The sequence below is a fragment of the Berghia stephanieae genome, chromosome 1 (assembly GCF_034508935.2).
Source record: "Berghia stephanieae isolate SIO BIC M18660-M18661 chromosome 1, UCSD_Bste_1.3, whole genome shotgun sequence".
Classification (NCBI taxonomy): Eukaryota; Metazoa; Mollusca; class Gastropoda; order Nudibranchia; family Aeolidiidae; genus Berghia; species Berghia stephanieae.
In genome coordinates, this window is record NC_088360.1 from 22,190,853 (window position 1) to 22,212,816 (window position 21,964).

The 21,964-nt window shown below is 36.0% G+C and overlaps 1 protein-coding gene across 2 annotated transcripts in view; it reads left to right on the top strand.

The window, feature by feature from the left end:
• LOC144970426 (uncharacterized) overlaps nucleotides 1-21,964 on the top strand; it is a 227,617-nt gene that overhangs the window by 111,202 nt on the left and 94,451 nt on the right. For both annotated transcript variants that reach the window (XM_078910058.1, XM_078910067.1), the window contains 4 exons: nucleotides 6,628-6,703; nucleotides 14,906-14,999; nucleotides 16,001-16,132; nucleotides 18,451-18,645. In XM_078910058.1, coding sequence (XP_078766184.1) covers nucleotides 6,628-6,703; nucleotides 14,906-14,999; nucleotides 16,001-16,132; nucleotides 18,451-18,645 — 497 coding nt within the window. The remainder of the gene's footprint in view (nucleotides 1-6,627; nucleotides 6,704-14,905; nucleotides 15,000-16,000; nucleotides 16,133-18,450; nucleotides 18,646-21,964) is intronic.

Below are 21,964 nucleotides of genomic sequence, written 5' to 3' on the forward strand. Positions count from 1 at the left end.
TCATGTCTGTATGTTATAGTGTGTCATGCCTGTGTGTTATAGTGTGTCATGCCTGTGTGTTATAGTGTGTCATGCCTGTGTGTTATAGTGTGTCATGCCTGTGTGTTATAGTGTGTCATGCCTGTGTGTTATAGTGTGTCATGCCTTGTGTTATGTGTGTCATGCCTGTGTGTTATAGTGTGTCACGTCTGTGTGTTATAATGTGTCATGTCTGTGTGTTATAATGTGTCATGTCTGTGTGTTATAGTGTGTCATGCCTGTGTGTTATAGTGTGTCATGCCTGTGTGTTATAGTGTGTCATGTCTGTGTGTTATAGTGTGTCATGCCTGTGTGTTATAGTGTGTCATGTCTGTGTGTTATAGTGTGTCATGCCTGTGTGTTATAGTGTGTCATGCCTGTGTGTTATAGTGTGTCATGCCTGTGTGTTATAGTGTGTCACGTCTGTGTGTTATAATGTGTCATGCCTGTGTGTTATAGTGTGTCATGTCTGTGTGTTATAGTGTGTCATGCCTGTGTGTTATAGTGTGTCATGCCTGTGTGTTATAGTGTGTCATGCCTGTGTGTTATAGTGTGTCATGCCTGTGTGTTATAGTGTGTCATGCCTGTGTGTTATAATAACATTTCACGTCTGTGAACGACTTGGAATTTCATAAAAAGGTCTTTATTCGAAGGGGAAAAAATGTGATAGAAAAAAAATGATATTAATATATCCTCTTTGTTTTATTATTTTTCTTCCTTTAATTATTATGAACTTCCCATAAACGTTATAGGTATGTACAATATAATACAATACAGAATTCTTCATGTTATTTGAACAGGGTTTTTTTAATCTATTATTTTGATATTGGTTTTTTTTTTTTAATTTTTAATAGTTTAAAGGCAGCCCCTGGTTCTGTTTAAAAGCTACGATTGTTTCAGTCTAAACGGCTTCCTGTGCAGATCTTAGTTCAACATTAAAAAATATAAGATAAAATAAAATACAAGTATTCAACTTTTTAAAAAATGGATAGAAAAGATTTTTTCCTTTTTTTTTTTTTGTAAATGACAAAAAAATGACTGACAGGATGTTTTGAAGACAAACCGTTCCTCCCCCAATGAGACAAACTAAATACGATACATGATACGTGCTATCAGGTTATGTCTTGCAGTTTTTGGCAGTTTGATCTAACATACCTATGTTTAAAATATTTCATTATTTGTCCTTTTAAAGAGCTTTTAATAAGGAAAATTAATTTTTTTTTTCCATTTGTGTTCAATATACTGACTGTCCCTGGCTTTAGACATCTTGATAATTAGTTTAGCCCTTGATGAACAATTTTATTTTTTCTTTTCGCTTCTCAAGCTTTCACGCCTTCAGGATTTTAATTCTGATTTGAAGGTAATTTCACAGCTTGTCAATTTGTGTATCCAAGCCGATTGTCTCGTAGCCCAAAACACACGTACTGTACGGTCAATTGTAACACTCTTTTGAAATTGCAGTGACTATTTGTACAGTCCTGTCAAGATGGTTCTTGGGGCTATTTTCACAGTCATTATCTCGTCCAACCTTTGCGTTTAGTTCATCAAGCATTATAGTTTCATACATCGCGCTTTGGTGTCTCTTGTACTATTCGATTTAGCTTATCATAAAAGCTTTATTTTTCGACCTCACTCTTTTCCTCTTTTGGGGCATAACAAACAATTCCTGTCACTTTAGCCTTCAGCAATTGTTGTCCCATTGGCTTCCATTCTAGTAGAGGCTTTCTTGCTTTCTTTTATATATAATAGACGAACGACGCCGTGTAAATGTAAAAATAGGTCCGAGAACCATCTTGACAGGACTGTAAAAATAGCCACTGCGCTTTGGAAAAGCGTATTGTGTCCTTCTCTCTCTCTCTCTCTCTCTCTCTCTCTCTCTCTCTCTCTCTCTCTCTCTCTCTCTCTCTCTCTCTCTCTCTCTCTCTCTCTCTCTCTCTCCTTCCCGCTACGTTCATAGGTATGTGTGTGTGTGGTATAGAAAGAATGAAAGAAAAGGAGAGAGAGAGAGAGAGAGAGAGAGAGAGAGAGAGAGAGAGAGAGAGAGAGAGAGAGAGAGAGAGAGAGAGAGAGAGAGAGAGAGAAACTATACTTGTTTCTTATGTACTGATTTTATAGATAGGGGGATGGAGGGGGTAGGGGGTATGCAAAAACGAAATAAGTTTTGTCTTATTTAGAATCAGAGTTGTCTGTTATATATACTATAGATAGTTCGAAGTTTAACGTCACTCAGGTCTTTGTTTTTGTTTTTTTGCCATCCGCGTTTATAAGTAATTTTCACTAAACTGTCTTAACCAGACTATAAACTAAACGATCATGGTTGCACACTGTTTTGTGTGTTGGTTAGTTATACTTCCGGATGGCAATGTCGTGAACTTCTTCACCAAGCGCATACTATCTATAGGTAAATCCACCAAGAACAGCCACATATAAATAGTATATAATATTATTAATCATTTACTGCCACCAATTATAGGATTTTTCTTGTCCATTTTACTTGTAAGAACAATTTTGAAATGCCTGAGCTAAGACTGTATAAATGACTATGAATTAATTCCTTGATTTGTGTTTCGCTGACGTAAGGAGGAAGTGAAAAACGTGACAGAGAAACCCAAACCAGTGACAACCAAGGTAACAACAACAACACACACACACACACACACACATAAGCTACTCCCAATAAAATAAACAAAATCATGTTTGAAACAATTTGCCCAGAAAACTCGACCTTCAAATATCGATAGATTAAAAGGAACCTCGTTTTGGTAAAAAATATAATCTCAAACCTGGGGCTTGCTTAAAATTTAACGAAGTACCATGGTCTGAGAGTTTTTGATAAGGTGATGGCGATTGTAATGGATTGAAGTTTGGAGGACGAGTTTTCTGGCCAACATTTTTAAAACTTTTTATTTTAGAATGTGACAGAACAGCACTGTCTTGTGATTGATTGTAGATAGTATGTAAGACAGAACAGCTCTGTCTTGTGGTTGATTGTAGATAGCACGTATGACAGAACAGCCCTGTCTTGTGATTGGTAGTAGATAGCATGTATGACAGAACAGCCCTGTCTTGTGATTGATAGTAGATATGTATGACAGAACAGCCCTGTCTTGTGATTGATAGTAGATATCATGTATGACAGAACAGCCCTGTCTTGTGATTGATAGTAGATATCATGTATGACAGAACAGCCCTGTCTTGTGATTGATAGTAGAAAGTATGTATGAATGACATGTATTTTTTTTTTTAATAGACATTTTGTTAAGATGTATACACCAGAATACTGGAATCTGAATCCCTGGTTATGAATCAAAAGATTGTCATTGAAATAGCATGCCTGGTTTACTGCCTTAGATTGTCATTGAAATAGCATGCCTGGTTTACTGCCTTAGATTGTTATTGAAATAGCATGCCTGATTTACTGCCTTAGATTGTCATTGAAATGGCATGCCTGGTTTACTGCCTTAGATTGTTATTGAAATGGCATGCCTGGTTTACTGCCTTAGATTGTCATTGAAATGGCATGCCTGGTTTACTGCCTTAGATTGTCATTGAAATAGCATGCCTGGTTTACTGCCTTAGATTGTCATTGAAATGGCATGCCTGATTTACTGCCTTAGATTGTCATTGAAATGGCATGCCTGGTTTACTGCCTAAGATTGTCATTGAAATGGCATGCCTGGTTTACTGTCTTAGATTGTCATTGAAATAGCATGCCTGGTTTACTGCCTTAGATTGTCATTGAAATAGCATGCCTGGTTTACTGCCTTAGATTGTCATTGAAATGGCATGCCTGATTTACTGCCTTAGATTGTCATTGAAATGGCATGCCTGGTTTACTGCCTTAGATCGTCATTGAAATAGCATGCCTGGTTTACTGCCTTAGTTCATAATAGTGTCGTGTCATCGATTTTGCCGTCATTGAATACAAAGTTAATTCCCCTGTTTTATTATCATAGATTTACTGTTATTGCATCAGAGTTAACTCCCCTGTTTTATTATCATAGATTTACTGTTATTGCATCAGAGTTAATTCCCATGTTTTATTATCATAGATTTACTGTTATTGAATCAGAGTTAATTCCCCTGTCTTACTATTATTTTACTTTGGTAAGAAGAAGGAAAAAAAAAGAATGAAAAAATAAGAAAGAATAAATTCACAACGTGAATTGAAACGTTTCATCTTGAAGATGAACACACACTGTGTCTTTCGTGTCTAATCACCACTTGTTTTATTTTACCTTGTGTTTGAATACAATATTAACATGTTTGCTGGGGTTGTTTTTTTTTTGGTTTTTTTTTGTGTTTGGAGTTATTTTTAGTTTGGTTTAATTTTGATATGTTTTTTTTAACACACACAAAGAGAGACTTTAGATTTTAAGAAAAACAAAACAAAAAAAAACAACAAATTATAATGACATTGATCTTAAATCTTGTGTACCATAATGCCATACAGTCCCTACCACCAGCTTGTCAGAGATATTGCTAGCATGCCATAGAGTCCCTACCACCAGCTTGTGATAGATAAATAGATACCATTTTAATGTGTTGTATTTGTTATAGTCGCCATGTATGTATTCTGACAATAAATTCCGTCATAATCTGTAATCCCGACAAACAGCCAGTCTATATGTGACTTGCCACCCCAATATGGTGTTATGTCGGGTTGACATAGTCCTGCACAGTCATAACGTCTATGGCGCTTGAAGCCAGCAATACCGATTTCTTGCTAGTCTCTCGCAAAATACTTTCCACCAGAACTAACAGACCCAGTTGCCCAATTTTTATGCTGGGTGGACAGAGAGGAGGTTGGAAAGAAAATGTCGATCTCTCCCGGTATTGATCTCAGTCCTCTGCCTGTGAAGCAAGTGCTCTGCCCACTGAGCCATCAGGACTTGTGGGCCAAATTGAAGTTTTTGCCAAAAAAATACATTTTCAGCATTAGACATAAAATCTGTAGTAGCCTCGACACGTCCATTGGGGAGACAGTGTTTTTTTGGTTTTGTTTTTTAAATCTCACACATGTTATTCTGGTTAGTCGTTATCAAGTTGATGACGTCACCATGCCAGATTGTAAATATTGGGTCTCATCTATGATTGGTCAACTTATTTTGTTGGCTTTTGTATATTATATAATTTGGATTTATACATATATACATAATATGTTATAACACTTTTATTCTTTCTTTATTTTTAAAAAGAATATTCAAATCATATGTTTTATTCAATTAGTGCTACAAATGTAAATGAAATAACACACACACACACACACACACACACACAAATATTTCTCTGTTTCAAATTTATAGGGGGAGAGGGCAATTGTACAAGTTGGAATTTTTAATTTACAAAAACAAACAAAAAAAAAAAAATAATAAAAAGAAAAGAAAAGAAAAAGAAAGAAAAAAAAATCAAGTAAAATAAGTGATATGTCGTTGCTTTGGAATTGTGTGAAATCATTCGAGTTTGTCTTTGGCTTTGGTTAAAGTTGATGGCACGGGTAGAAAGATGTGTCGGTAACACCCTATTGTGTATATTAGCTTGACACGAATTCCATATTGTAGGTGTGTAACATTGAAATGTGTTGTCTAAAATCTCATGTTGATTGAATGTATTGTGTTGATATAAACATCACATGAGTGGGTTTCTTTTAAATTTTGACGTGTTGAGTTCTGTTTCTGTACATCTGTGTGTAAGTGTATGTGTGTGTGTGTGTGTGTGTGTGTGTGTGTGTGTGTGTGTGTGTTCGGTGTGTCTGCTTTAATACAGAAATCCTCACGACCACTGTGCGTTTGTTTATTCCACCTTGGGACGGCTGTGGTCGTCTATGCTGTATGAACACAACAGAAACTGACAGATTTGAATTTTATATTATATAAATATTATAAATATATATATACAGATATATATACATATAAATCATATAACCATAACACGTCCATTCCCTTAATTATACTCTTTTAACAGTAAACTTAGAATAACAACCTTTTATTATTTGTCTCCAAAAATATGATATTTAGAATAGAGACTGAATTTCTTGTATGTCATTAATGGTGATCAGTGACCCCAGACCCGTAATGTCCCAGGTGATTACAGTTCTGTGTCAGGGTGACCCTGGTGATTACAGTTCTGTGTCAGGGTGACCCAGGTGATTACAGTTCTGTGTCAGGGTGTCCCAGGTGTTAAAAATTGACTTTATTCTCAAAATAGACAAAAATCGGTCTCATCTTAGGCTGGAGTGATTGATGGATTTCAGGAGACACGAGTCATTTTCCTCATTAAATCACCGGGTTTTATCATGTCCTCTGTAACCAATTGAATTTCCAGAATGGATACCACTATGACATACCACTGTTTTGAATGATGGGTCACAGATAAATAAAAATACGAATATGGAATTAAAAAGGTCATGGATAATATCCAGTTTTTATTTGATCCAGCAACTCTGAAATGAGTATATTTATTTTGTTGTAAGGTCTTTGATTTTGGTTTTAGATTTTCAAATTTTACTAACTGATTAAATGATAAAAACAAACAAACAAAAAAAACAAAAAACAAAAAAACAAACAAACACAACTAATGTTTTTCATTTCTTTTTGTCTTACTCAATAGAACAACGCGAACGGCCCTCCCTCTGTGTGTCGCTCCAAGGATCAAGGTGGTGAATATTTTGCTTCTCTTCCCATTGGTGAGTACATGTGGGATCTATCACTTAAAATTAAATTGAGCTTTTATATAGCGCAACATCCACTAAACGTGCTCAAAGCGCTTTACAAGGGGTCCCTGGTCAACAGCAACATTTAACATGTAGGACGGGACATAATGCCTGTTAGGCGATATTACAATTTTTCGGACAAAGACAACGCTGTTACCAGCCAGGTACTCATTTTACACCTGAGTACGGTGAGAGAATATGAGTAAAGAGCCTTTTCCAAGGACTCAACTATGCGCCGAGCACGAGGTTCGAACCCAGGACCTTTCGATCCGAAAGCGAGTGTCATACCACTAGACCACATAGCCACAAGAAGAAGAAGAAGAAGAAGAAGAAGAAGAAGAAGAAGAAGAAGAAGAAGAAGAAGAAGAAGAAGAAGAAGAAGAAGAAGAAGAAGGAGGAGGAGGAGGTGGAGGAGGAGGACGGGACATAACGCTTGTTAGGCGATATTACAATTTTTCGGACAAAGACAACGCTGTTACCAGCCAGGTACTCATTTTACACCTGAGTACGGTGAGAGAATATGAGTAAAGAGCCTTTTCCAAGGACTCAACTATGCGCCGAGCACAAGGTTCGAACCCAGGACCTTTCGATCCGAAAGCGAGTGTCATACCACTAGACCACATAGCCACAAGGGGATTGGATTGGGGGGGGGGTGGGAGGTTCTCGTGATGTTGGAGGAAGATATGCAATCTTAAAATGAAACATTTTGTTATATTACTTTAATATAATGGGACAGCGTGGCTCGGCGGTATGGTCTTTGCTTCCAACTTGAAAGGTACCGAGCTTGACTACAGGTCACGCAGTGTGGCCTTGAGCAAGTCACCTAGCCTTAGCTCACGTTGCGGCGCTGCACTGCACTGCGGTTGACGCCTTGGTTATTCCAGTCTTCTCTTGGAATAGATCCTAAAGAAAAATGTCCCCATTCGGGATGAATGAAGGGAATTTATTTTATTTTTATTTATTACACCAGGTATCATGGCTGTATTATTTGTTATTGTTAGCATTGATATTGTTATTCTAATCATTATCATAACGTAACGATACAGATTGAGACTTTCAGTTTTTAAAAAATTATTTATTTGACTTAAAATGCAAATGAGGGTCCTGATAACTCAGTCAGTAGAGCACTCACGTCCTATGCAAAGGGACCATGGTCGATCCTGGGTGCCTATGAATTTTTTTGTATCCCCCTGTCCAACCAGCAGTGATTGGGTAGCTGGGTATGTTTGACCTGGTGGAAAATACTTTTCGATAGATTAGAGTCCTATCCGAAGGATAGCAATTATTTGATAGAGTCCGTGTCACCCTATATGTAAATCTGGATAAACTCCCGCTCCATAAATTATAAGTTAAATTAAATTGAGCTTTATATAGCGCAATATCCACTAAATGTGCTCAAAGCGCTTTACAAGGGGTCCCTGGTCAACAGCAACATTTAACATGTAGGACGGGACATGACGCCTGTTAGGCAATATTACAATTTTTCAGACAAAGACAACGCTGTTAACGGCCGGGTACTCATTTTACACCTGAGTACGGTGAGAGAATGTGAGTAAAGAGTCTTTTCCAAGGACTCAACTATGCGCCGGACGCGAGGCTCGAACCCAGGACCTTCCGATCCGAAAGCGAGTGTCATACCGCTAGACCACATAGCCATGGGTCTAATCACTGTGAAAGTCTATTTTTTAAAGATAGTCTAAATTATGCAAATAGCAACTGGACTTGTTTATTATGTACAGTGGGCACCATGGATGATAACAAGCCCTGATATCACGGGGATTTATCCCTGGTCCCATCATCTCCATTAGATCTGATTTACACAGCATGTCAATAGAAGTTTTGACACTTGTGTTGTATGTTCGTGGTTCTATCGAGTCGTGAAGACATTATCATTGCTTGAATGGGGAAAAGGGAATGGTCGTTGAATCCATTTTCAATCAGGAAATTGTAGAACCTAACGCAGTTTTTGAATTATCAATAAATATTTCCATTTTTACGGCATATATAAAGTTGTCTTTCATTTTTAAATGCACGCTCACAACTGACTCTGTTAATCTATATGAAAGTGACGAAGAAGAAGAAGATGAAGAAGAAGAAGAAGAAGAAGAAGAAGAAGAAGAAGAAGAAGAAGAAGAAGAAGAAGAAGAAGAAGAAGAAGAAGAAGAAGAAGAAGAAGAAGAAGAAGAAGAAGGAGAAGAAGGAGGAGGAGGAGGTGGAGGAGGAGGTGGAGAAGAAGGAGGAGGAGGAGAGACAAGCAGAGAATGTTACTATATTTATATAGGTTTTCCAGATTGCCTATTTGACTGTTTTCATAAGACCACGTGCATTCATTCTCCACTAACGTTCCATGCCATTTTATTACAGGCTATTCCTACAGCAAGCCTGTCCTATTCAGTGGTATGGCCTTAACACAACAACTAGATCTGACTACTTTTACTTTTGATTTTAAACTTGCGTTCTCATTTAAATAAATAACAACAAAAAATAATAATAACAGTCACTGATATCAACGTTCTGGATTAACATGGGGTTTTCAACATAGTTCAATACAGGAGTTATGTTTCCAAACACTCCTTCCTCTTCAACCTATTTTATTGAGTATAATGATCTTAATGTAGGTCTTCAGTTTAATGATGATGATGATGATGATGATGATGATGATGATGATGATGATGATGATAATAATAATAATAATAATAAAAATAATAATAATAATGATAATAATAATAATAATAATAATAATAATAATAATAATAATAATAATAATAATAATAATAATAATAATAATAATAATAATAATAATAATATAATAATAATAATAATAATAATACATCTTTATTACATCCTTTCGGAAATTCTTTTGTACAGACATGTGGTCCATGAAAATAAAATCCAATATATATTATATTTGCCACCAAATCACAAAGCATTAATTGTTGAAATAACGACTTATCTACGTCACTTTTCACTTTTCGAGCCTCTTTTGAGCTGAAGATTTATAGTTTTATACATTGTCTTTTAGTAGTTGTAAGCATATAATATGCAATACCAATGTTTTCACTCACTTGTCTGACATCTAACACTGTCTGTCTGTCTGTCTGTCTGTCTGTCTGTTTGTGTGATTTCTGAGTTAGAATGTTACACACACCCACAGCACAGAATTGAATCTTACATACACACACACATACACACACACACAGAGCACAGAATTGAATGTTACACACATACACAGACGCACACACAGAACACAGAATTGAATGTTACACACCTACACACACATGGCACAGAATTGAATGTTACACATCTACACACACACACACACACGGCACAGAATTGAATGTTACACACACACACACACGGCACAGAATTGAATGTCACACACACACACACACACACACGTACACACACGGCACAGAATTGAATGTCACACACACACACACACACGTACACACACAGCACAGAAGTGAATGTTACACACACACACGGCACGGAATTGAATGTTACACACACACTTCTACATGTCCCGTGGTTGCTGCTAGCTTGGGAATCATTGCAAAGCACTGTGAGCACATTTAATTGATATTGCTCTTTATTAAAGTGCAAATCCCACCCCCCTTTCTTTGAGAATGTTATAATTCTTTTAATTTCTATCTTGATGTCTAATTCTCTTTACCTAATCATCTTTCCAACAACCATTTCGTATTTTTACAGATTTTTCCAAGTGAATATCCTCTAACTCTTTTCCTCTTCCATTCATCCATCTTTAGCGTCATATTCATCATGTTTTGTTGATGAAGGGGAAACCCAAAACATCCACATCATTTGTCATCGTAAATGAAATCGAAGCTTCAACTTCAATTGTATTTTTTCATTCATAGTCACTGTCACTTCTTCGAGCTTCATTTTTCAAGTTTTGACCTCAATTTAAAACTATTCCGACAAACTTCTTCTTCTTCTTCTTCCTTTACTTGCCGTCCACCTTTGGTATATTGTCGCAAGTTTTACAGAAGCATTGTTTAACATGATATAGGTGTATTTTGTGGCCCAGTGGTTAAGGCATTCTACTGTGCCCGAGAAAGTCCCGAGTTCGAGCCCCACTTCAGCCACTTTTGTTTTATTTCCCCAGGAAATTTTATTTACCCCAAATATTCTCACTTGAACAACATGGGTGATTCCTGTTGACATCAGACATCTTGTTTGATGAGTTATCTATATTCCTTCGTGGAATGCCAAGGCGACGATATCTTATGATGTTGTTGCGGAAAGGGCATAATTACTTTTAAAATTAATAAAATGATCCAAATTATGTGCTTTCAACGCGTCTTCAGTGAAGAACCTTTAACATCTGCTCTCTCTATCTGACACAAAATCATTTTACACAATACGTGACACCATTATTATTGTCACTCCATTCCCAACACTTTTGGGCAGTCAATATTTAAAATGATTTTCTGTGTTTCACAACTAAACCATTTCACAACACTTTTGGGTGGTCAATATTTAATATTGACTTTCTGGGTTTCACAACTAAACCATCTGACAACACATTTGGGTGGTCAATATTTATTGATATTGACTTTCTGGGTTTCACAACTAAATCATCTGACAACACTTTTGGATGGTCACTATTTAAAATGATTTTCTAGGTTTCACAACTAAACCATCTCACAAAACTTTTGGGTGGTCAATATTTAATATTGACTTTCTGGGTTTCGCAACTAAACCATCTGCCAACACATTTGGGTGGTCAATATTTAATATTGACTTTCTGGGTTTCACAACTAAACCATCTGGCAACACTTTTGGGTGGTCAATATTTAAAATGATTTTCTAGGTTTCACATCCCAAATTGCACGTTAACATTTTTTTTGTTTAGTTTAAAAACACCATACGTCGATTTGATGACGCTTAAAACTGACATATTTACCCAATATTAAATCTGATTCAGTCTTTTGGAACATTTCTGCAGTTTTTAGAATTTGTTTTTTTTTTGTTTTTTTTTTTACTGTGTAAGGAATTTTTGTTCAAATGATAATCTCTATGATTAATGGTTGCAAGGACTGTGGATTAAAGTCTAGGTCAAGGGGTATAAAGGATAATCTCTATGATTAATGGTTGTAAGGATTGTGGATTGAAGTCTAGGTCGAGGGGTATAAGGATAATCTCTATGATTAATGGTTGCAAGGACTGTGGATTAAAGTCTAGGTCAAGGGGTATAAAGGATAATCTCTATGATTAATGGTTGCAAGGACTGTGGATTAAAGTCTAGGTCAAGGGGTATAAAGGATAATCTCTATGATTAATGGTTGTAAGGATTGTGGATTGAAGTCTAGGTCAAGGGGTATAAAGGATAATCTCTATGATAAATGGTTGCAAGGACTGTGGATTGAAGTCTAGGTCAAGGGGTATAAAGGATAATCTCTATGATTAATGGTTGTAAGGATTGTGGATTGAAGTCTAGGTCAAGGGGTATAAGGATAATCTCTATGATTAATGGTTGTAAGGATTGTGGATTGAAGTCTAGGTCAAGGGGTATAAGGATAATCTCTATGATTAATGGTTGTAAGTATTGTGGATTGAAGTCTAGGTCAAGGGGTATAAAGGGTTAATCTCTATGATTAATGGTTGTAAGTATTGTGGATTGAAGTCTAGGTCAAGGGGTATAAAGGGTTAATCTCTATGATTAATGGTTGTAAGGATTGTGGATTGAAGTCTAGGTCAAGGGTATAAAGGGTTAATCTCTATGATTAATGGTTGTAAGGATTGTGGATTGAAGTCTAGGTCAAGGGGTATAAAGGGTTAATCTCTATGATTAATGGTTGTAAGGATTGTGGATTGAAGTCTAGGTCAAGGGGTATAAAGGGTTAATCTCTATGATTAATGGTTGTAAGGATTGTGGATTGAAGTCTAGGTCAAGGGGTATAAAGGGTTAATCTCTATGATTAATGCAGACCTGTCTAGTATTACGAAAAAATAGTAGAAATACGAATTTTCGGCTCCAACTACAGGACTGCATACCCACCTTTGACTCAATAAATCTTTTTGGAAAGGAAATTTAGTTCCTCAGAACCTGTATCAAGGCCTTTGAAGCATTCTCGTATAATGTTGAGGTCAAATTGTTAATGTGTAACGCTATCTGTAGTTACTTCTCCTGTTTTCCCTCGAAAGCTACACATTTTTGGAATTTTCAACAGGCAGCTGTGTTAATTGTTGCAAGGGTCGTGGCTTGGAGTGTAGGTCAATGGGTGTATATTGTACAAGGCTGGAATAAATCATTTACAAAAATCAGTAAAACATTAAGAAATGGAACAAAATACTATACACCGAGTTTCGGGCTAAAAGCCATTCTTCAGCCATTTGCAGAAACCGTTAATAGATCGCGTTAATTCCATATATACCATTTGAACTGGCTTTGTTATTGGATAAAGAAGGGGTTTGAGCATAAAACATTTTGTTTTTGATTTTTTTTTTTTTTTTTTTTTTTTTAAATTTTAAACCCATTATATTCATTCATACTGGTTTATCACTTTATTAGTCTGCAGCCTCTATGTGTATAATATTTATTTGTGGAAAGCCCCACAGTGTGAGATTCGGGTATGCTGTCAGTTACAATTAATTGAAATTATCAAAATTAGGGAGTAGGGACTGGAGTGCGATAAAGAACTGAAAAATTGTGCTTGATACAGTGCCAGACAAAGGAAGAACGAAAATACAAGAAAAATATCATCCCAAAACATCAGTCTTCTTCCACTGGGAATGGAACCTGAGATCTCCTGATTACTTTGTGCTACTGTTATATCTCATTATAGTTGGGAGGATTTTAATGCCCATATTCTTCACAAGGGTTCGTGTATCAGCTGTGAAACCCTTGCCAGCACCACACGTCATAATCATTGAACATGAGAGTTACAATTGACAATTTTAATTTATACATTTTTATTTATATTCACTGTGTATTTATATTTATATGGATAGAGTTGTATCGTTACAGCGTCTGGAAACATTTTGTATGTCTCTGCCTTTTCTATTCCCACAATACATTCCATAGCAGTAAAACATGAACATTGAATAAAATCTAAACGCTGCAAGAGCAATGGGGGTCAGCGATATGGTCTTTGCTTCATACCCAAAAGGTAGTGAATTCGATGTTGTCTTGCTTCATACCCAAAGTATGAATCGATTGTCTTCTTCAACCCAAAGGTATAATTCATTTGTCTTTGCTTACCAAAAGTATGAATTCGATGTTGTCTTGCTTCATACCAAGTAGAATCGATGTTGTCTTTGCTCATACCCAAAAGTAGTAATTCGATATGGTCTTTGCTTCATACCCAAAAGGTAGTGAATTCGATGTTGTCTTCGCTGTGTTGCACTAATGGGGTTACTCCAGCCTTCCCTTAGAATGAACCCTGAAGACAATTTCCCCATGAATAAAGGGAATTCTGTTTATTTTATTGATAAGAATTATGTTCCATGAGATTACTTTCTCAAACAAACAAAAATTACAATGTCACATTTTCTGATATTTTAACCTTTTAATAAATAAATAAATAAATTCCCTTTATTCATCCCTAAGGGGAAATTTTTCTTCAGGTTCTATTCCAAGGAGAGACTGGAATAACCTAGGTGTCAGCACCACAAAGTGAGCTAAGGCAAGGCGACTTGTTCAAGGCCACACAGCGCGATAGGTAGTCGAACTCGGTACCTTTCGGGTGGAAAGCAAAGACCGTACCACTGAGACACGCTGTCCCATTTTACGTTCCTTTTTAGCTTCCAAGTTTTACCCAACTTGATAACGACTTGGGACGATTGGTCGCACTTGATTGCGGCTATGTGGTCTTGTGGTATGACACTCGCTTTCTGATGGGAAGGTCCTGGGGTCGAGCCTCGCTCGGCGCATAGTTGAGTCTTTGGAGAAGGCTCTTTACTCACATTCTCTCACCGTACTCAGGTGTAAAATGAGAACCTGGCCGTTAACAGCGTTATCTCTGTCCGAAAAAATTATAAAATCGCCTAACAGGCGTCATGTCCCGTCCTAAATGTTAAATGTTGTTGTTGGCCAGGGACCCCTTGTAAAGCGCTTTGAACACATTTAGTGGATATTGCGCTATATAAAAGCTACATTTATAAAAAATTTTTTTGGATTCAATTGTTTTTTTTGGTTTTGTTTTGGTTTAGGGAGGAACACGGACAGTGCCCAGCAGTGCCAGAAAAATATTTACAGCAACGAATTGAAAATGCAGATGGCAGAAGCAGCACAAGCTAGGCAAATGTAAGTCTGACGTTTCTTTCTTTTTTTTTCTTGGATATAATGAATATTTCGACTTTAATGCCCAGTCTGACTGTAGTGCATGTCAAATAAATGGGATTCTTAAGACTAACCAACCGGATTTGTGTTGCGATGGTCGTCGTCTGTCTCGCACGACGGTTAGGGTAGAAGTGCCAGTCCTGTTTGAAGTCGTGGGTGAGGGGAGATCATCCAGTTCTGGGGTCGGTCTTCGTATTTATGTTTATTCGCGAGGTAACCAATTTACATAACTAATTTACATCGTTTGCCATCATAAACAAAATACATTCACCATAATCAACTTAATGAATTAGAAATCGTAATATCAACATTAATGAATTGTGCCTTGTAATCCTGTATATCCTTCTAAATAGGGAATGAGATTAGCGGAAGAGTAGCGTCCCTTGATTAGACGTCACCCATAGTCTGTGACGTCACCAGCGGAAAAACTATTAGAGAGAGAACTTCATGTTGGTTGTGCGCATGCGCCTCTCGTCCTCGCTGGCAATATCCCCGTTAGGCAATATTTACAATTTTTTCGGACAGAAACAATTTGTTAATGGCCAGGTACTTGTTTTGCACCTGAGTACAGTGAGAGAATGAGAGTATAGAGCTTTTTCCAAGGACTCAACCATGCGCCGAGCAAGACTCAAACCCAGTACCTTCCGATCCAAAAGCGAGTGTCATACCACAAGACCGTAGTGACTGAAATGATCTAAAAGTTTTGCTTGTGTCATAGAACCCTTAGAATGAATACATGTTTGTCGTTAAAAATACATATTATGCACAAATCCTTGATACATAACAACTATTAACAATGACATCAAAATGTAAAACTAATAATTTTGAAAACGAGAATGATGTATAATGTCTTCTTAATAAAATCTGATATAAAATCATTAAGCCCTTTAAGGCTTTTCACCGACATAACAAGAAACAAAAACAAACAATGTAGAGTTGAATCATTTCTCGTTTTGTCCTGCCAGAGAACGTAAAGAAGGTCTGCTGGTGAATTCCAACTCTGTGGCGGCCCAGCCAGTAACCAGACCCCCAGTGGGACCCAAAGCAGATCCCTACTATGCCTACCTCAAGAACCTTCTGGACTACGATGAACTCAGGTAAGAATACTGGATACTGTCAGGTCTTTAGAAAGCTTTATATGCAATGGTACAGAGCAGCAGAGATATATACCATCAAAGCCGTATGCAATGGTACGGAGCAGCACAGATATACCAACAAAGCTGTATGCAATGGTACAGAGGAGCACAGATATACCATCAAAGCTGTATGCAATGGTACAGAGTAGTACAGATATACCATCAAAGCTGTATGCAATGGTACACGGCAGCACAGATATACCAACAAAGCTGTATGCAATGGTGCAGAGCAGCACAGAATATACCAACAAAGCTGTATGCAATAGTACAGGGCAGCATCGATATATACCATCAAGGCTGTATGCAATGTTACAGAGCAGCACAGATATACCAACAAAGCTGTATTCAAGGTAGATGGCAGCACAGATATACCAACAAAGCTGTATGCAATAGTACAGAGCAGCACAGATCTACACCAACAAAGCTGAAGCACACACCACTACGAGATCTTTTTGATGTTTTTTGCTAAACGACATCCATACTTACAGTTGGATCTGGTAGTTGGAAAACCACTTGTAAGGCCTCCCATATGACGATTCCGATGTCACTGCCTTGTTGGGTTTTTTGTTTATTTGTTTGTTGGTTTTTTGTTTTTGTTGTTCCAATAAATATGAAATTGAAATTCAGATTTGAGCAGCTTTATGGTTGTGTGGTATGTCACTAGCCTTCAGACCCATAGGTCCCAGGTTCAAAAGCCATTGTGACAGTTCAAAGTTGTGTCTTACTAAAAGGGTCACTGATGGCATAGTTTCACCGTACTCAGGTGTAAATGAGTTCCTGGGTGGTTATAATAGCATTGTCTGTGTTGGGGGGAAAATATCGCCGTAGACATCATGTCATATCCTACATGTTAATATTGATGCTGGTTTGGGACCCTTTGTAAAGCCCCTAAAGCACGTTTATTGGATACAGTGCTATAGAAGACATGTATTGGATATTGTGACAAAGAAGAAGTGCAAAAGCTCAAAATTTGAATGACAAATGATCCTAAAACACAGGACACAGAACGACATCCCGGTGCATTTAAACCTGGGGACAAACTTCCCCCATTATTTGATAAATGGTTTTGTATATGTTACTTCTTCTTATTTTTTTTTTCTTGTCATGTTAATATCTAAAGAGTTTGTGATGATAACCAAAATTATAACATTATATTTGTATAGCACTCCTTGCTGAGGCTTCACATTGTGTCTACACCCTCAAAATCCTTGATAGTTTAATGGTTAAATAATTTATAATCCATTAGCTGTCATGCAAAAGATGCTTTTGAAATAAGAACTGAACAAGTATGTATAAACTGTGCCAGACAAAGCAAAAAAGAAAAATACAAGTAAAAAAAAAAAAAAAATCCCCAAAAATCAGTCTACTTTGACTGGGGATCGAACCTCAGAACTCCTGATTATCGGTCAGACGTGCTACCATTACACCACAGAAGCTCCCGATAGTTGGGACAATTTTAATACCTACATATTCTTCACGAGGGTACGCATTTTACGCTGTGAACCCTCGCATGCTTCAAACAACACATACATTGAACACGAGAGGACGAGGACATTTGAGCATAATGCGCTATTCGTTGCTGTTGAAGCCATTACTATTACTGATGATAAGCCTTGGTTCAGGGTTCTCAACTTAATTGTGCTAAAGAAAAACAATTACAGAAAATGAGTACCAAGTACCTTTTCAAAGGATGGAATAGAATCAAGTACCAGTAAGTACCTACTCTGTTACAATATTTCTTTACTGAGTGTCAACCAGCCTTGCCCAGCAGATTGATCTTTCTTTTAGGTTCAGATTGATCTGTGTTGACATGAATACTGACCCAGTTTAGGCTTATCTGTATTGACACGAATACCGACCCAGTTACTCTAAGGTTTTGATACCTGGAACATTCACTATAAGACCTGTAGAAAATGTTACTGTTATGTCTTGCATCAAAGTTATTGCTTTGTCCATCACTGTCTGTAAACAAGTCCAAATTTACACCAGAGCCCACTGTGGTAATTTTTCTACCCTCTCAACCTACTCAGGTGTAAAATGAGTACCCGGATGTTAACTGTTGCCTAAGTCGAAAATTAAAAAAAATTCTTTTATTGAGTTACAGGCGTCATGTCTCTTCCTACATGTTAAGTGTTGCTAATGGCTTGGAACTCTTCGTAAAGCACTTTGAGCACATTTCTCAACTTCTTTTGTTGTTTTTTTTTCAAATTTTTTTTTGTTTGTTTTTTTTTTTTTTTTTTCTGTTTTTAAATGTGCTATTCCTTTTTTGTTTGTGACAGTCCCCGATCCAATGCTATTCTTGGCCGTCGCCAACCGACATCGGAACGCCTGAGGAACAAAGGTGGGCTAAACCAAGCCATCACGCCACGGGCCGACAGAGGGGATGCTGGGACATGCATTCTGGACATGGGACTGTTCAACCAGCCACGGACCACGTCTCTGGACCCACCAGCGGGCCTCGTCTACCAACCATCGTAAGTAGTAGCCCACAGCCAGAAAGATGCTTTAGTACTGACTTGACGCAGTTTGGTTTACATCCGTCCATATAAAATTGTATTGGAGCTCTTGCTTCCTCTTGGAGTCAATGTGATTTGTTTGTTGATTTTACAATGATATTGCTGATGTTTTCATCATTATTATAGCCTTGTTATTATTGTTGTTGTGATTATTATTATTATTATTATTATTATTATTATTATTATTATTATTATTATTATTATTATTATTATTATTATTATTATTATTCAATGCTGTCGTTAATCTGTGATTTTATCTTGTGTTGTAAAGTACACGATACAGTTGTTGATATTCTGTCCCCTGTAATGGGATGGGTTGCTGTCAATACTTGAAAATCATCACCTCGATAACGTGATTCGTGTTTACATTATAGTCGGTGTGTCTTGGAATGTTGGTTGTCTGGGAAAATCCTTGTCATCCGATATCCTCTGAAATGTCTGGGAAAATCCTTGTCATCCGATATCCTCTGACTTGTCTGGGAAAATCCTTGTCATCCGATATCCTCTGACTTGTCTGCCTCCTGCCTTGAAAATGCCTCGAAGTTTCTAATTATAATAATTTTTTGTTTCTATAAATCCCTGAAACATTCATTTTAGCAAAACATTTTAGGCAAAAAAAAAAATGGTTGAACGAATTTTTATTTGATAGCAAAACAAATTTATTAACTCACTCATCCCTAACACCGACTATATCCGTAGTTTACCCGGGGTTACTTTTACCCCATGCCTCTTTATTACATTTTTTCTGAGACAAATTATAGGCGGAGTATCAAAGCTAATGTTTTAAGATTTTACATGTTAATGATAGTTTAATAAAACTATCTGTTTACATGCTCATTTTTGATATATTTTTTTTTCCAATTTTGAAAAGTAGCAAAAATCTCTAGGATTGAGTGAGGCATCGTGAATCTTGCAGATATTTAAACCATGTTTTATAAAGATAGAATAGATTGAATGAGATTCTACCACTTTTCACGATATCTGAGCTTTTAAAAAACTATTTTTTCCGTATGACATGGTATCTGTAGTTGTGATGCGGCACAAGGAAATCACGACTAAGGCAAGTGGGGACGGGATATCCTATTTGAAAACATTTCATAGAGTGTCTGCTTTGATGTACAGAATCTACAGACAACATTATGCTTAAACAATTCTATTTCTATCGTACCCGATTTCAGACATGCCAAGTGGTAAACTTTTATCACCAGTTTTTTCTTTTGTTTAAAATCAATATAAAAAGAAAGAAACTACAATAGTAATTATTCACTGGGTTTTACAGTCATGTCAATTTCTAAAAACGTTTAAATCGCAGAAGGTTTTCGTGAGCTGCATCACGTTTAACCACATATTACATGTTTTTTTTTTTTTTAATTTCTTATCTCCAACATACAACCTAACCAACACATATAAATACTTTCATTATTGTTATTATTATTATTATTATTATTATTATTATTATTATTATTATTATTATTATTATTATTATTATTATATTATTATTATTATTATTATTATTATTATTATTATTATTATTTTTTTTTTTTTTTTTTTTTTAATTTTTTTTTTTTTATTATTTTTATAAATATTATTATTATTATTATTATTATTATTATTATTATTATTATTATTATTATTATTATTATTATTATTATTATTATTATTATTATTATTATTATATTTTAATATAAACTGTTACGTTAATTATCAAATGTACGGCACACAGGTTTTTAAAAAGTTTTTTTTTGTGTTTTTTTTTTTTTTTTGGTATGAAATTCCAATTTATAGAGGCGTTTTATAGATTGTTTTTTTTTTTTAATCTGTCTCATCTTATCACTGGGTAATTTTGTTATTTTTCTTTTTCCTGTTATTTTCTTAATTAAAAAACTGTTATATTCTATACATCATATTTACATAATTATATTTTTACTATATAAACTTTAACTTCTTGTTAAACTTATTGAGAAACGCTCAAAAAGGTTGATGTCAATTTTTATCCATGATTGTTTTTTTCTCGATATTTGATAATAATGAAGTGATCCACATCTCATCTCTAATCCACATCCACACCGCCTTCCAGCGTACCTTGTGTCCGTCTATGAACACCAAATCTTCTTCAAATTGTCTTTTTTTCTTTCTTTTTTTTTTGTTGCTCGAAATTTTTTTTTGAAAAAAGGAAATGTAATATTTCTAAATGTTTCTAGAATTGTAAGATCGCCTAACAGTCATCATGTACCGTCCTTAATGTTACATGTTGCTGTTAGCCAGGGACCCCTTGTAAAGAGCTTTGAGCACATTTAGGGGATATTGCGCTATATACAAGCTCAAGTTAAGTTAAGTTAGAGTGATGTTAGGAGTTCAAATCCTTCTTATCCTACATATAAAGAACAGTGGAAAATTTTCAGCCATTAATGAGTTATGGTTGTAGATGTTTTTGTTTTGTTATTTTTTCCCCCACTGTTCTATTTCTAGAGGGAAAGTTCAAACCCCTCACGTCACTCTCTCAAAGGGGGCGGGGAGCAATCTCAAATGGTTAAAAAAGTTGGCATCTGCAGATTTTCATTTATTTATTTATCCATCCATTTATTGAGTTATCTAACGATGCTTTCTTCCCACATTGTGTGAATTTGTAACTCCATCATTTGAGTGTTAAAGTGCGACATATACATGTCACCACAAAGCATGTCAGCAAGACACTGAACATCCTCAACAGTTTCGACTGTCTTTAGATTTTAGGCGCAAATTAATGATAGATAACTTTATAAAAGCCCATCGGTTATATCTGTGCTACCGACTAGTAGAAATTGAAATACTATTTGTGACTCATACAAGTATGAGGGTGTGTTTGAACACTGGCGTGTCGTGCACTGAATTCCTTGTTCACACACACACACACACACACACACACATACACACACACACACACACACACACGTTTGATTCAATACTTGAGTTTCTGATGTGTTGCTTTAACCATTGTGTTGGTTTTATAGTCATCTATTCTACACTCACTCTCTCTCTCTCTCTCTCTCTCTCTCTCTCTCTCTCTCTCTCTCTCTCTCTCTCTCTCTCTCATTATATATATATATATATATATATATATATATATATATATATATATATATATATATATATATATATACCTATATAATCTATCTATCTCTTGTTTACTTTATTTATAAAAGACACGCAGGCAAGCACACACATAATTATATTTTATGGAACTGCCAGTCTCAGTCAGGTGACATTTAGGAGTCAAACTGACACGAACCATCCTATT